Source organism: Periophthalmus magnuspinnatus, chromosome 15 (assembly GCF_009829125.3).
Source record: "Periophthalmus magnuspinnatus isolate fPerMag1 chromosome 15, fPerMag1.2.pri, whole genome shotgun sequence".
In the NCBI taxonomy this organism is placed as follows: Eukaryota; Metazoa; Chordata; class Actinopteri; order Gobiiformes; family Gobiidae; genus Periophthalmus; species Periophthalmus magnuspinnatus.
This window is the reverse complement of record NC_047140.1, coordinates 18,344,617-18,361,081: the sequence shown is the minus strand read 5'-3', so window position 1 is coordinate 18,361,081 and position 16,465 is coordinate 18,344,617. Positions and strand designations below refer to the sequence as shown.

General features: G+C 36.5%; 1 protein-coding gene across 1 annotated transcript in view; it reads right to left on the bottom strand.

Moving 5' to 3' along the window:
- The window catches only part of thada (THADA armadillo repeat containing), a 131,311-nt gene that overhangs the window by 57,739 nt on the left and 57,107 nt on the right, over window positions 1–16,465 (bottom strand). Inside the window, exon 29 of the mRNA XM_033979701.2 lies at window positions 8,303–8,471. Within this exon, the coding sequence (XP_033835592.1) occupies window positions 8,303–8,471 (169 nt within the window). The remainder of the gene's footprint in view (window positions 1–8,302; window positions 8,472–16,465) is intronic.

Here is a 16,465-nt window from a genome sequence, read left to right as displayed (position 1 = left end):
AATATATATAAAACTAATTATGAAAAGGTCCCTCTACCCAAAACACAATCAACAAAATATTGATGGATACCTATTCATGCCATCTAGGTGAAATGTCAACGGTATTGTGAAAAAGTCTGAAACTCCCATAGGCTTTGGTTAGACAAAAAAAAAAAAAAAAAATCTATATTGGTATGTCTTGCCTTGTTTTGTAGCGAGGCGTAACTGTGCATATGTTGCAACGGCTCTGCGTCCGCTTTTGGAGGTGGTAAAAATAGTTTTGGTGGATGTGAGGTCCCTCCAGACTCTGTTATCAAGCCACTGTCCCGCCCACTGCCGCAACCACAGCCGGCCCACACGCTCCGCACGCCGCAGAGGGCAAGTACAAATAATGGTGTGCCCGTTCGAGGTTCGGACCAGCACAAAAAATATACTTAAGGAGAAAGAGGAGAGAGACTCGACGTTCACATAAAAAGCCAAACGACAGAGGTTAGGCAAAGTTTGGACGCGCCCATTCGCACCAAAAGAGATCCCCATAAAGGCAGTGCAGACTGGGTTTAAAAAAAATGAAGTTGCACAATCACTACTGTTCACTGGGGCTTAAAACAATGCAGTTTGGTAACAATTTAAGTCATATTTCAACATAATTTATTGAATCTTACTTGGAAATCAGAACATTTAAAATTTACACTAAATCATAACCAATAAATTAAGAATAGAGTGTTATTTGAACATTTTTGCATAAGGTTTAAAACTTTAACAGTACTTGTTTTTAGTACATATTTCTATCTATATTCATTATAATACAAAATTACGAAACAAACTCATAATGTTCAAAGATTCCATTAATTACAATTTCTTTGACCTAAAAATATATTCTTTAATCATTCCATTCCATTCATAATCCATTCATAACAATTTTAAGTGGCTTTTCTGAATATTGCCAAACCATATTAAAAAAAAAAAAAGTAAAAAAATACAAATCACCCAGAGCTTTATAACCACACCTGCCTGTTATTAGTTATTATAATGTGAGTTATGATGTGCCTTCCTTCAATAGCTTGTCTTGTTCACAACTGAGAATTACTTTGTCCATATTTGATAAATAGTGACCACAGCAGACAAAGTGATCACATCCCGGCAGCGTACCCCAATGCCAATTTAAAGCTAACGCTGTAAACAAGAAATGAGACATGTCAAAGGCCTCGTTTTAAGGTTCTTCTAATTGGTGTCACATCTTCCAGCCTAATTATGGTCTTGGATTTAAAAATAGATCTTTCTCACTGCATGTCTTGATTGCCACCGGCTGGTTGGCTGGAATAAAGATGAAAAAAGGAATCTTTTTCATTAAATGCTTACCAGGGTAATGTTAGAGATGGGTATTAGACAATGTGTTCTCTCATAGACAACTTATGCCTTGTTACATAATAAATGCCAATAGAGCTTTATTCGGGCCGGAGAGATGCTAAATAAAGATTGAGTAGAATAAATAGCATTATCTAGTGGAGAAAAAAATCAAAATACAGTCACATGCAAACTCTCAAGTTTGGATAAAAAAGTTTTTTATTTAAAGGTGCAGAGTGGAACTTTTCTGGAGGTTACACCAACTGCTTGTCTCCATGGAGATGCTGTTTTTGGGCTGAATGTTCCACTGTATGTTGTTAGACCTATCTATCTCCTTGGAGACAAGCATGTGATGCCACCAGGCCAAGTGACAAGATAGATCTGTGGAGAGGCAATAATAAAAATGCATGTGTATCAAGGTATTTTCAGCAATTGAAATTCCCCAAATGAAATAACTGCTAGATTAATATGTTTAATGGCATACAGTGTAACATCCCCATCAAAAGATTAATATATCCAAAAAGAGAAGCAGGTGGCGTATTATCCACTAAAAAAACATAGTGCACTTTAACAACAGTGTTGAGAGTAACTATCCTGCGGTGTCATAGCAATTAACCAATTCAAATTAAAATATATAGATCTATAGAACAGGGAAAAGTCCTCACAAAGTCCTTCAAAACAGGAAGGAGTTGTTTGTCTGAAACCTATGACATGTCTTTTATGGTATTATGATGGAACATTTTTTGTTGGGCAGTGATCAGCTACATTTACTTGTTCAACTAGGCTTGGAGAACACATAAAGGGAACAGCTGTGAGCAACAGTTTAACATTTTAAGAAATGTATGAACTTTGAAAAAGCAATAGTAAACAACTAGAAGGTCCACATTACTTTTTTTTTTCTTTTTTAAAATAACACAGGTTAAGTTTATGCTGCTATAAAAAACAAAAGATTTTAAGAGCCATAGTTCTCCTGAGACTGTTGTGGAAATACACAAAGGATGATTAGCAACCAGACCTGAAAAGCATGGCCCATAAAAACAGGAGCCAAAATTGCAGTCAAGTCGTGTTAGTGCCGGTTCATCCAAAAGGCTTGTTAAGACCAGTCCAAGTTGTGTCAACATTAGAAATGGTTAGTCTGAGAATCATGAGGTCTCAATAAATCAGGAACAATCTGGAGTTTTGTATCAGATCAAATATTAGCAGGCTTATCAGATTATGTTAACATACCTTTTTCAAGTATGCAAAAGTGTTTTTTTCCTTAAACAACATTTCGCAAACAAATTGTTCCCTTAGAAATAGAATTATAGAGTTCTCTCCAACATCAGGATTAAGTTATTCAAATAATCCTTCTGTGCACTTTATAGAGATTTTGTAAAGACTGGTGCATTTTAAAGTTGTTGTTTTTTTTTTTTATCAGCAAAAAACTACTTTCTGATTCCATAGTACTTAACAACTGGTCACAAATTTGAATCTTAATATCTCAGAACTACTCACAATGCAGACAGGAGACAATAATTCTAAGGGTACAAAATGGATCTGTTTTAAAAAGCTGGGACAATTTTAGGAATGTTGACCTTCCCAAATTCAAACACAGATAAAGTGGATTAAGTGCCTTGCCCAAAGACACAACAACAGTGTGCGCTGGTCAAAGGTGGGATTGAACCTCTGACCTTCAGGTTGGAGTTTATTATCATAATTGTAGCCGAATGGTGATGGACATGTTTACTTTGTCTCTGAGTACTATGTGTCCGTCCAAACATATTGAAGCCATCAGAAAGTGTGGGAAGAGAGAAATCACTGACTGCATGACTCACTGAAAAACAGATGCCTTCGGTCATTTACAATGCATCTTTCTTCTCTGGACACATTGGAGTATATTTGTACATTTGGGAGAGTTATGGTGAGTACACGTGTGAATGGAGGGGCAATGGCACAGCAGTGGTCCTGATGGTTCACAGCCCCGCACGTGTCGCATCATGTTGTTCTTTGACAATAACAGAGGAAGTAATTTTGCGCAAACACATCTGCTAGTTACACTCTGAAGCATATTAACAAGATTACACTTTACTTTTGGTGAGATACACTGTTCCACATGTTTGAATTAAGACATTTAGACAATTAAGAAAATATACATAAACAAATACTGTACTGCTCCTCTAGGTTGTCAAAAAACGTTTGATACCCAGATTCTAATCAATACTAAAATTATTATCGAACCTAGATGCTCATTTGAACAAGCAGAATATCATTACTTTTATATAGTTTTATAACCCATAAGAACAGCTAGGAACACATTTTAACAAAACTATATTTGTTGTTGAAAATTACTTAAAAAGTGCAGTATGTAACTTTCTGGAGGTGGCACGTCCATGGAAATGGGAAGTTAAAACCATACATTGTCTATGGAGATAGACATGATTAATGCTTTACTGTGGAAGATTATAGCCAGGGGAACAAGACCTCCAGGCCAAACAAAAGTCAGGTTTGTGGAGATGCACGTCTGCTCAGACTAAGGACAAATGTTTCAAATTGAAACAATTAAAACATTGAAAATGTGGATTTTATTTAGGTATTAAAATGAAAGCATTGAGCTTTTCCCTTAGTATCAAAATCTAGTTTGAAATCATAGTACGGTGACAATAACAATTTCTTATGATACAGATTGCAAAAAATGCCACACAACAATACATAAACTTTACTTATTTAATAATCAATATGATAATTACATTTCTATACATCAACACAATGATACTGAGATCAAATATTCTCCTTAAAAAGGCTGTCCATGTCTTACCAAAACGTCCAAGTACACATTCAAAACAACAATTGTTTCCTTCATCTTCCAAAGACTTCCATACACCTTAGTTGCCCATACTGAAGTGATAAACAATATGTGTGCAGGTGAAGTGTAAACATGCTACAGCCCAGTGAAGAACACATAGATGTATACCTCTGTTATCTCCCTATCACGCTCTCCTCACACATATCAGCTCTATCTTTAGACCACTTCACCTGCATGTCTCCCAATGTCACGCTGCCTGCTCCTGTAGATAAACACTCTTAACAAACTCAAAATCTTCATCAAGTTCCCACACAACAACCAAAAATACAGTTTTCTCTATGGATCACATTGTAATTTTATTAGGAAAATCCCAAATGAAAATCCAAACCTAGTAATTTTACCTATACCGCCTAGGGCTGGTTATTCCAAGAACCTCAATACAATATGTATCTTGCAGATAGACAAAATGACATTTCTTGTTCAATGCCTTTGCTATCACTTTTGCATCTTAGTGGGTAAGCCTTAACACAGTAGTCAGCAGGTAGTCAACTATAGAAATCTGCAATTTATAATGAAAAGTTGTTAAAAAGTGTCACACTACAGCATCTCATTGATACGGTGATTTATTGCAATGGACATCCTGGCAATTTCCGTATCAATATTTTCAGTACATCCCGTCCCTATCCCCATAGCCTCTGAGACATGCCCATTTACCACACTGTCATCACTATGGTCAAGGCAAGGTCAAAGAGATATAAATAGCAACTATTTTTGTATGAGGCTTATTAATTACAGTATAGTGTGTTGGGACACTAGTGTTGATATGATGTGCATTTCATTTTCATTTCATTCATCTCTTCTTTTGTTATAAAAAGTCATAAAACAAGGGGCTGACTGAAAAAGTGCATCTCAAGGTTTCAAAGTAGATGTTGAAGGCTGCATATATATATCTCCATAATCTAGTACAGAAAAAAAAAAAAAAAAGATTGCTTAAACAATGTCTTTTCTGTAATTCAGTGGGATACAAGATTTGTTTTTATAATAAAATGATCATTTCGATTTTAAACTGTCACATAATTCTGAGATATGTATTTGACAATTTGAAACCAAAACCCAAGATACTTAGGTGGTCAATATTTCAATCAATGTACCATTTTTTATACTTAGTTTGCATTCAATAATAATTTCAGATGTTTGAGGGAATTTTGGATTTCATAAAAATCTTGCTGCATACTTGAAATCATGTATAACCGCGTGCTCCATGAATTATCAAAGTGGGGCTGACAGGTTACACACACAGGAAATTTCTTTTGAAAGAAATAAGTTTCATTCTTGTATTTGACCGCACATTGATGCACTGGACCGTTAAGATTTGGCAGCGGTGCCGTTATGAAACCAGGTTTCGATACCCATCCCTAGATGGATAGCTGCAGATCAAGTTAGTGGGTAGCAGATTTTTTTTCATTTGCATGAAAGTGACTATGAGACGCTGCTGAATCCTACATGTATCACCAATTAAGAAAATAAAATTGGAAAACGAAGTAAGTAGAGAGCAGTGGGCGTATGCTGGTGGTCATGAATATGGGGGTTGATCTGCAATATGGAATCTTAAAAATAAGAGATTAAATATTGCTCAAACAGGCACATATCATTCCAAATACATGATTGAGTGAGTAAATGGTGGGGGGAAACAACTATAACATGGTTGATTTTAAAAGTTGATTTTGCATAATAGGTCTGCTAATATTTTAATAGCGTATAGCAAATAACATTGCCATCTATTTATGTTGTACTTGAGAGGCAGCCATTGGTCCTTACAACCACCAGCAATCAATCACAAATCACATTCATATGAGCAGACTGAAGTGTCTCGCCCAAGGACACATCAGCAGACTGCACACTAAGTGTTCATTAAAGATGACATATTGTGCTTTTTGTGTGATATATAGTTATAATCTATAACACTTGTGGATTACTGTGTTACATTTCGGACATTTTAATAAAGAATAAAGATTACTCAAAAATACATGAGTAACTCTCAATACAAATTTGAGTGGGTAAATGAGGCGGTAAAAGAATTGTCACATGGTTAAAAGCTTAAACAACACTTTGGAGGTTTTGAGTTAGTCAAGGAAGATCATCCCAGAAAAAACTAAAAAACACTGCAAAAGAAACCCACTCATTTTGCTCCATCTGTATATCCCAAAGTGTTACACAATGCACTTCAATAGCCTGCTTTCATCACATAAACCAAAGTATATGATGGATGGACTCATGTTGTAACCTGAAACATACCACTTCCTCCATCATTCTGTTTGATTCACCACAACTTTAAACATAAATACATTTTTCGAAAGAGGATATTAGACGGTTTCTGGTTTCTAATATCCCGGGGCCTTATCGACTCAAGTTCAAACGTGAAAAACTTGCACCGTGCTGAAATTCAAGATGCGAAAACTGATGCTCTTATCATAACAAGCAAAACTGCACAACCACATTTAGATTGCAGATATAGACAACATAGAGAGCCTGTCCAGACAAGGCAGTTATTGCTACGCAAATACCAGAGTTTAGTTCTGTCATCAGGCAAAGACAAACACAACCAAACAGTCTGCTGCTAATATCAACACATGGAGAAAGCAGAGAGGAGAGGGGGTTTCCAGAAGGAGGAAGGAGAGCAGAGAGAGTGCAAAGGGTTGAATAGACACGAGTTTGATGAAGTTTGTGTTGTGATTGTACTGTGGGGAAGCTGGATGTCAAACAAGCATCATGTAAAGGGTTATATACAGAAATTACGTCACTAGTTGTGGTATGCATTAGTCTTGGGGCAATGAACTTTTAACTCCATTGTCATAATACGGGATTAATGGTGGGACATTAGCGCGATACCTTTTTAAAATTAAAGTTTTAATTTTAATACTTTTTTCAGGTATTTAATATTAAACAGTACCACATACGTCGACAGTGTGATAGAGACTCAATGGTTAGAAAAGACCAGAAGGTCTGAGGATTCTCACTAAGAACAGAGCTTTTTTTCCACTGGCACAGTTCACTTGGGGCTGCTTTGGAGCAAATCTGTTTGGTGCGACCGTCTCCAGTCAAGCTGTGTTTCCATGTCCCAAGCACGGCTCCAGATCCAGGGATAGGGGCTCTACTTTGTGAGACATTGATGCGATTGATCACCCAAACATTACAAATGTTTTCTCAATAAAATCTAAATTATACTTGTAATTGTATGGCTGATCTCAGTGATTCACAAAAAGCAGAAAGAGATGAGGCTAAAGCTATCGTCAGCTTTTTCTGTAATTATTTCATTTCTTAGCGTTTCTATGCTGCGTTTTGCATTAATGCATTGGCTTTGGCACATGTTAGATGCATTATGCACAAAAAATAAACTATAATATGTTGTCCAATCGTCTCATTTGGTCCTTAACCACGTGTGGAGCAGTAGTGCACGGACCCCAGACCCCACTGAGAGCTAGTATTCTTCATCCTCGTCTGCTTCAGACCCCTCATACAGGTGGTACAGTTCAGTTTAGATAGTGGAGACACACATACCAGTCCACCCCAAAGTGAACCAGTGGAATCGAGTGTTCTTAAGAAAGATATGTCACCCACTTTGCCTAGTATGAATGTGGCGTCTGCATGCGAGTGTTGGTGGTGGTCAGAGTCCGATGGCACAGATTGGCAACCTTGCTTCCATCAGTCTGCTCCAGGGCAACTGTGACTGCAATAGTTTACCGCCAATGAGCGTGGAGTGAATGAATTATGCACTATAAAGTGCTTTGGGTGTCTTGAAAGGTACTATATAAATCCAATCCTTTATTCATTACTTTAGATTTTTTAATTTGCTCATTGTAAACTGCAATATTGATCTAAATTATCTTAATAAAAAAACATTGACTATCTGTTCAAAACTGCACAAATGAGAAGCCCCTCCACTTCATATCAGCCTTTTATAGCACATTTTTAGCCATACATGTATTGCCCAGAGTCAAAATTTTCTGCATAGTTGCGAGCAGTTGGCAGAGATAGGGGGTAGGTGAAAATGGACATTTTATGAGCACTCCAGCAGTAAGACAATGATGAGAGAACACTCATTATATAACATGGCTAAAATGTCATTAAAGTCAATAGAATTTGTGCCCACTTTTGTAGTATTACATGTACATATCGCACATTGTTGTGTGTTCTGACCTGCAGTAGAGTCCCATGGATGTGATTGTGTTGGATCTTGGGGCCTGGGCTCAGAGGTAGCTCCTTCAGTAAATCACAGACAGTGGACGGGACCTGAGTGACCAGAACAAATGGGACAATAGCGCGAGCGGCCATCTCCCTGGTCCTGTATACCGCCGAGTGACCACATCTGTAACACAATGCCAGAAAGACAAATATTATATAATATATGTGTACGTGTGTGTGTGTGTGTGTGTGTGTGCGTGTGTGCACTTGATATTATATTTGCTATTAAAACTATGAATAATGTCTTAATCCTGGTAAAATGAAACAGTTGTCAGACGGACAGTTGACAAAAGCCAAATTTGAACTATGACTTAACCAGTCCGGAAGTAGTCTAGCCTTGTGTGTTTGGGCCCACACAGAGTGTTCAGAGGGTCAGACATGGGCCTGTGCTGTGGTTTTCCTCCAGCCATCTCCTATTTAAATACATACAGGGAATAATAGCAGAAATATTTAATCAAAAATATGCTTTGGACATTTAAATGCTATCTGGATTGCGCTTACATTAATTGTAAGACAACCAGTACCATTCACAAATAATGGTGCGGATGACCAAACGTGTATATGCTTGGTTTAAGCTGGGATGCCCAATTTTTTAACCATAAAAGAAATGATTATTTTTCTGCTTATACAATATGCAACATAAACAAACTTATTACCAATTAAATCATTCTCCTTTTATTATTTGAAATGTGCCTTTAAACTATTGTGGTGAAAAATTAGGATGCTCGGAATGCAAAGGTAAGTAAGCAATAACTTTGGACTACAACAAACTTTTTAAAATTAGCAAGTTTTGTTTTTCATGTTTTTAAGAGATACAGCAGATTTAATATAATTTCTGGATAGTGACTGTAATATACTAAAGAGACCTTCCTTAATTTAATAATGAAACTAATGTAATTTACATCTGCTGCAAACCTATTGAATTATTAAGACATTTTTAGAATACTTTGCTGCAGCCCTTGTAAGGTAGATTGGTGAATCTAGAGCCCCCATAGTAAATGAATGTGAGAGTGAATTTCTTTACAAGTCTATGAGCCTGTTCCTTTTTGCCATGTCCACATCTAAAACTGGTAGTTACAGTATTCAGGGCCGAAGTGTGACCGGTCACCCAGGGTGCAGCTAAATTTACTCCTGTTTACAACATGATACAGTTACCTTCTCCTGTGTCATAACAGAAACATTAGGGGAGGACAGCAACTTAAGAAGAGTGTGAGAAGACCCAAAGAAGCATTAAGTAACCGTGTATCTGTGATTCAGTGAAAACGATATTAATAAAAAGGTTTGGTATTACCATCAGTCAATATGTAAATATTGAGCACTTAAATGTATTAATACTTTGTTAATGTCATTGTATCATATACTGAATTTCTCTGTGAAGCAGTGAGATGAATAAAGTTATAGGTTATTCTATATATAAAATGTGAATTAAATGAATGAGTAAAAAAAAAAAAAAAAAGGGTTAGAGGCCATACAGGCTTTATTACTCCAAGTACAGAGATAATCTTGGTTTGGCCTTGGTTTGGTCCTACTTTAGACCTGGTTCAGTCCTGGTTCACTTCTGGTTTTGTTTGAGTTTACCCCTTGCCTTTGAGATAATCAAGCATTAAAAATAATATTAATAAAGACTTTAATTAAATCTAATGACTGTACTACATTTAAATATCACTGTTATATATAACACAGTTAATGTGGCATATAAACAAGTACAGTGAAAATGTTTTAAAGATTGATTCAGGGACATTGGCTTCGGCTTTTGAGAACTTTTTCTCAATCAAAAGACATCAACTGTGCTAATTTTTCATCATTGTGAAACCACTGATAATGACTATATTTTTGTTATTTGTAATTTACACTATACCGTCAATAGTAGCAAGCTTGAGTCCAATTAAAAATCCTTATAAAATAGCCTTATTTGCAGGCCTATGCACTGCGGTGAGAAGACAAACAGCTCTGTGTTATAAAGCAAGTATAAATATGGATCTATATAGAGACTCCAACTGTCCGTGTCATCCACAGTGACACATAAGACCCATGGCCCCAGGGTTCACTCCAGGCAAAGACTGTATATTTTGTTCACTTGGTGTCCAGGGATACACCGGAGACATAAACTGTGCAAAGAACTATATGTTACATGTACAAGGCCAAACAAATTAGAGCCAGGGAACAATATGTAAAACAAAACAGTTCACTCATACATAAACCATCTGTGTCCCCGTAGGTAAGGTTAACATGTTCAAATTAAATATAACTTACTGAAGGCAATATTAATGATTTATTCTCAGTAACAAAAACATTGCACATGATGTCCCATTTATTTATACTTGGTGTTTTGGTTTTGAAGATACTTATGCAATCAGAAAGCAGAATGAGCTTCAAAGAAGTCTCTTAGCACCTGCAGTCAATTGACTAGTGCTGGTGCAGACTCTGCAGCTCAGTGAGTGAATTCTGGGGGTTCTGACCTTTAAGTGGCCTGGTATTTCCATTAACAAAAACCTGTGTGCTTTATCTTCAGGTTAAGGTACTGGCAACCCAGATTTATAAGAGCGCAGGCTACATACAGTATTGTTATAGTACTGTTGAAAATCAAAAATGGTTTATCCCTTTTTGATGTAACTATGCTTTAAAAGATTTTTGCTACGTGTTTTAGAGTCCGTATAGTTAATGACAATCAAAATACGACTATGAATATTTAATTGTTTGCTGGTCATGATTATTATGATAAATTGTGGCAGCCCTACTAGGTTACACCTGATATAAACAACCTTAAAATATGATGTTTTTGAATTATGTTTTTGAGGTCCTGACTAACACGGTTCTAAACTTAAGTAACAAGTGTTAGCCAATAAAAACTGTAATTAAAGACTAAAACCAGACTAAAGTAGGAAAAACGTTAAGTTAAATGAGGACGGTACCATGACCAACTTGGTTTCTGGGAATAGGCCATAGACATAAACAGTGAACGGAACTATACATTACATGTCCAAAGCTGTAAACACAGTGGGTGCTGTGAGTCACATCAGGACAAACAGCTTCCAGGTCAAAGGTCAAAGTGAAAGGAGTGTGTCATGTGCCGCTAACATTTATGGGCTGTGAGAAAACAACTGCTCTATGGAGGATGAAGGAGGGTTCTATAAGACTTAACACTGAAACACATGATGAAATAAGTTTTAATATTCTCAGGAAAATACAAATATTATTTTTGGCTTTCAGATGACACAAACTTTATGGGGATCAATAGAAAAGCTCTATACCAGTAGTTCGAAACAATTTTTGTTTCATGTACCCCTTAAGTTATAAATCTGAGCACTAGTAGATGGCCAATTATAATAACTATGTTTTCTTGTTACAATTATGAATATGCCACAGGTATCCAGAAAAACATGAGGAGTTAAGACAGGGGTCGGGAACCTTTTTAGCCGAGAGAGCCAAAAAAAGTCACACATTTTAAAATGTATTTCCGTGAGAGCCATACAATATTTTTTAACTCTGAATACAACTAAATGTGTGAATTTTTAAACAAGACCAACAATTTTAGAGTATAAGAAGTCTCTGAATGTATTGTCAATTTTTTTTTTAAATAACATCTGTGGGAGCCACATTTTGGTTTACGTTTGGTAATGCATGCAAATTGAGAGTGTTAATATTTTAATATTAATAAATGATGTTTTATGTTAATATTTGATTTATATGTATAAGCTACACTTGTTTTATTGCATTAATGTTGATTTTGGAAAATATCTTAGGATTGTCATTATTGAAGTTTTATGTAAATATGTTACCGTCACTTTAAGAGCAATAGCGCACACGAGGGAAGTTAGTTGAGGCAGCGCATAAAGACGGAGCCAAATGGTTTTCTTACCGTAGTATTGTTTATTTTTGAAAATTACTTGATTTGATTACTTCTGTATTTATGTATAATTTATTCATTACTTATTGTGTTAACAAATGTCAGCTAAGATTTATCTGAGAGCCAGATGCAGTCATCAAAAGAGCCATATCTGGCTCGCCAGCCAAGATGTAGTATAAGGACATTTTATATTCACGTATGTACTAATTCCACCTTTGTTTTAAATCTGAAAGTATGCTTTGAAAAGTGCTCCCATTCCTTTGGTTGTTAAACACTGCTCTACAATACAACATTGTAAAATATACAATTTTACCAGTTGACTTGTTACTTTTTATCTAAGGTAAAGATTTTACTCAATTTACTTACTTTGAACATTTAACAGTTGGGAAAATTTCACAAAGTTTTATATAAAAAAACAAATTCTGTGCATTAAATGTTGTACTGTCTATTGCATAATACAATTCACATAATATGAATGAAGATTCTCCAGGGCTGTAGAAAAAGAACAGTTTGTGCAAGTTTTATTTAAATTGAGTTAAAAGAGAAATTACACTTTAGAACATCATGGTTTAAGTGAAGTGTCCCAATTTCATTATGTTCAATTTCTGTAAATCAGATTTGCAACAAGTGTGCTTCAAAATGACAACAAGCATATTATACACTCTGACGTCATGGAAAAATCCTCACAAAAATAACACAGCAGCACCATTACCAACTTCAGACTAAACTAAATACTTTAATGTAACAATTAAAGGGACACTATGTAGGCTTGTCATGATAACACATGTTGAAGCACAATATACTGCTGCAGAGATATACTGAGCTAAACGATAACATTCAAACTGCTTTATGCCACTTATACAAAAAATAATGCAAGATAATCCCAGTAAAGAAATTTAAATAGACAGTATCACTCAAAAGGCCTGAGCTGCAACAAACAGATAAAAGAATGTACGAATAATTAGTCACAGAAGTAGCTGGTTCAACCCTCTACAGCTAAAATTTCGTATTACAACTAAAATAGCAAAAATCCACATTATTGCCAAGAAAATGTACACGGTAAATTTTGAGCCCCAAAATACATTGTTCCAGTTGTCATATATTGAACAATAAGTCGATATAGTAATTATGGTAACAGGCCTAGCACTATGTAACCTTTTGTGAGAGAGTCCACCTCCTGCTCATCTCCAAGGACATGTTATTCCTTTGCCTGGAAAGTTCCACAATATTAAACTGTGTCTCATTTATCTCTATAGAGAAGAGCAGGTGCCATCATCAGGTGAAGTTTCTCATCAGATCTCTGGAGAGGGGCAAGCCATATTTTTTAAGGTATTATTTAGCAACAAAAACATTTGGACATCCTGCTTACTGCTTTCCAATACACACAAGTGATGTTAGTGTTACATAGTGCGTAAATATGGTCAAGATGTCAAGATAATAACATGTTTTTCAATGGTGGCCAGGTCCAAAAAGGAAACAAGCCCAATTTATCCAATAACGTAAGAGATATTTTTACATGTCAGAGTCACCGACTGGAAAGGCGGTGGCATGCAAAAGGCCTTCCATTCACCCAGGCTGTACTAATTCAACATTTTTTGGCAACTGCTGTGTTTCATATGACACCACAACATTCTATGGGCCAATAATATGTAATACAGATGGGAGAAGGCTTAAAATGTATATTGTTTAAATGTAAAACAGCGTGTTCTAAAGTCTAGCCATAGATGGCAACAATCTGATTCAGCATTTGCCTTTCATATATAAATATATTTCTAATAAAAATACAAAATCACTAAGGAAAAATTGCTCTTGCTGGTTGTGGCCATCTGTCTGGGAGTATGACATCACATCTATAATCTGATAACCACCAATAAACTTCAGGGATTTGAATTTCAAAATTGTTTAACAGTACCCAACTTCATACATAATAAACTTGGATGTTAAAATATTGCTGGTTTAAAAAGAATAGTTATGTAATCAGTTAGATCATATGAAAAATTAATGCAAAATTCCACAATTGTGAAATTGTAAAAACCAGACCATATCTCAACATAATCCTAACATGCTGTCTAGCAAGTTGTCATGGTTCAACGGGTGTCAACCTACTAAATATAATTATACATACGCCAAAAGATATGCCACAACAGGAGAGCTGCATGTCAACTGTCAGCACATGCTCCTCCACCTGCTGCCCCCTCCCTCTCCCCCTCTCCCCCCTCACCTCCCTCCCACCTCCAAACAGCCCGACAGACAAAAGCCCCTGTATCAAAAACCCAGACAACAGTTAGCATTCCAGAGCAGCACACGCCTGCACAGGACCAAAGGAGGAGGGGAGAGTGGCTAAAACATGTACCCCAATAAGATATACTGGTGTAGAACATGAACAATAGTAGTAAGGAAAAAGTGGTAAATAAGTTCAAAAGATACATGAACATACAAGAAAGACATTATGCGTATACTAAACAAAAAAATGATATTACCCTCAGCTGAAGTAAAAAATATAAGCAGTAAAACTAAAATAAATGTACAATGTATGACAAATACATATGTTTGAAATAAAATGAACAAAACTTGGCCTTGTTTTTTCTATCGGAATAAAGGCAAAAATACAGTTTAATAAGAAAATAATAAACAATGTAATACGTACATTCTAAATGGTCTCACATCTTTTGGAAATTATTATGGATGTAAATCATATAGTTGTGATCATTAGGGATGTAAAGGTATTGTGTGTGTATATATATATATATATATATATATATATATATATATATATATATATATATATATGCATGTGTGTATAGTAATGTATAGGCGTATATGAATACATACATAGTGTGCACGTATATATGTTTTATTTAATAGGTGTGTGTATATGTATGTATGCACATTGGAAGTTTGTATTTAGTTATATATTTTGTAAGTGTATGTGCGCGTACACTCAAATAAATATGCAATGTTTTGATTGTGTACATGTGGAGCCCAGGGAGGGGGGTAGGATATCACCATGAGCTTGGGATGGTTTTTGTTTGTTTTTTTGTTTGTGTTTGTTTGTTTTTGTTGTCCTGTTTTTGTTATTATGTCCATCCATCCATCCATCCATCCATTTTCTTCCGCTTATCCGGGGCCGGGTCGCGGGGGCAGCAGTCTAAGCAGGGACTCCCAGACTTCCCTCACCCCGGACACGTCCTCCAGCTCCTCCGGTGGGACCCCAAGGCGTTCCCAGGCCAGCCGAGAGACATAGTCCCTCCAGCGTGTCCTGGGTCTTCCCCGGGGCCTCCTCCCGGTGGGACATGCCCAGAACACCTCCCTAGGGAGGCGTCCAGGAGGCATCCTGAGCAGATGCCCGAGCCACCTCAGCTGGTTCCTCTCAACGTGTAGGAGCAGCGGCTCTACTCCGAGCTCCTCCCGTGTGACTGAGCTCCTCACCCTATCCCTAAGGGTGCGCCCGGCCACTCTGCGGAGGAAGCCCATTTCAGCCGCTTGTATCCGCGATCTTGTCCTTTCGGTCATTACCCAAAGCTCATGACCATAGGTGAGGGTAGGAACGTAGATTGACCGGTAAATCGAGTAAATTGTTATTATGTAAACAATAAAAATTTGATCACAAAAAAAAGGGATGTAAAGGTATTGGCAATATTGACAGCAAAATTTCCTTGATATTATCGTGGTCTCTTTTTGGTGTTAATTGACATGTATTTATGCCCAAAATAACTGAGTTTATGTCAGCGGAATAAAACCTGTCTAAACTAATCTAACGTTTCACAGTCTAAATTAACATAGTCCCAGCGGTGTTTGAGCCAATAGGGTGCTGCTGCACGCTTTCCACCCCCGCCTTAACAACAACAGAGCAACAATTGGTGTTTTGCTCTTTAGAAAAGGTATAATTGAAAAATGAAGACAAATGACTCTCTAATATGGCTCTTATGCTTATTATTGTAAGCATAAGCTCAATATCGTGAGCCCTTCTTTAATACAGCGAGGCACAATAAATATCATACCATGAGATTTGGAGATCATTACATCCCCAGTGATCATAATGGTGCATATAGAGCACCTGATACTAAAACTCAATAGAGCATTTTTCACAACTAAATTACACTGGATGTAATAAAGTGTGTTAAAATATATACTGAAAATTTTACTTTATTGTATCCGAGTACTGGCCACCTCTGACTGTGAACATTCCTTCGCTTACAAACACAAATAATGAGGCACATTTGGACCCGCCCACTGCCCCTGATCTCAGCCCCATATGTTAACTATCTGTG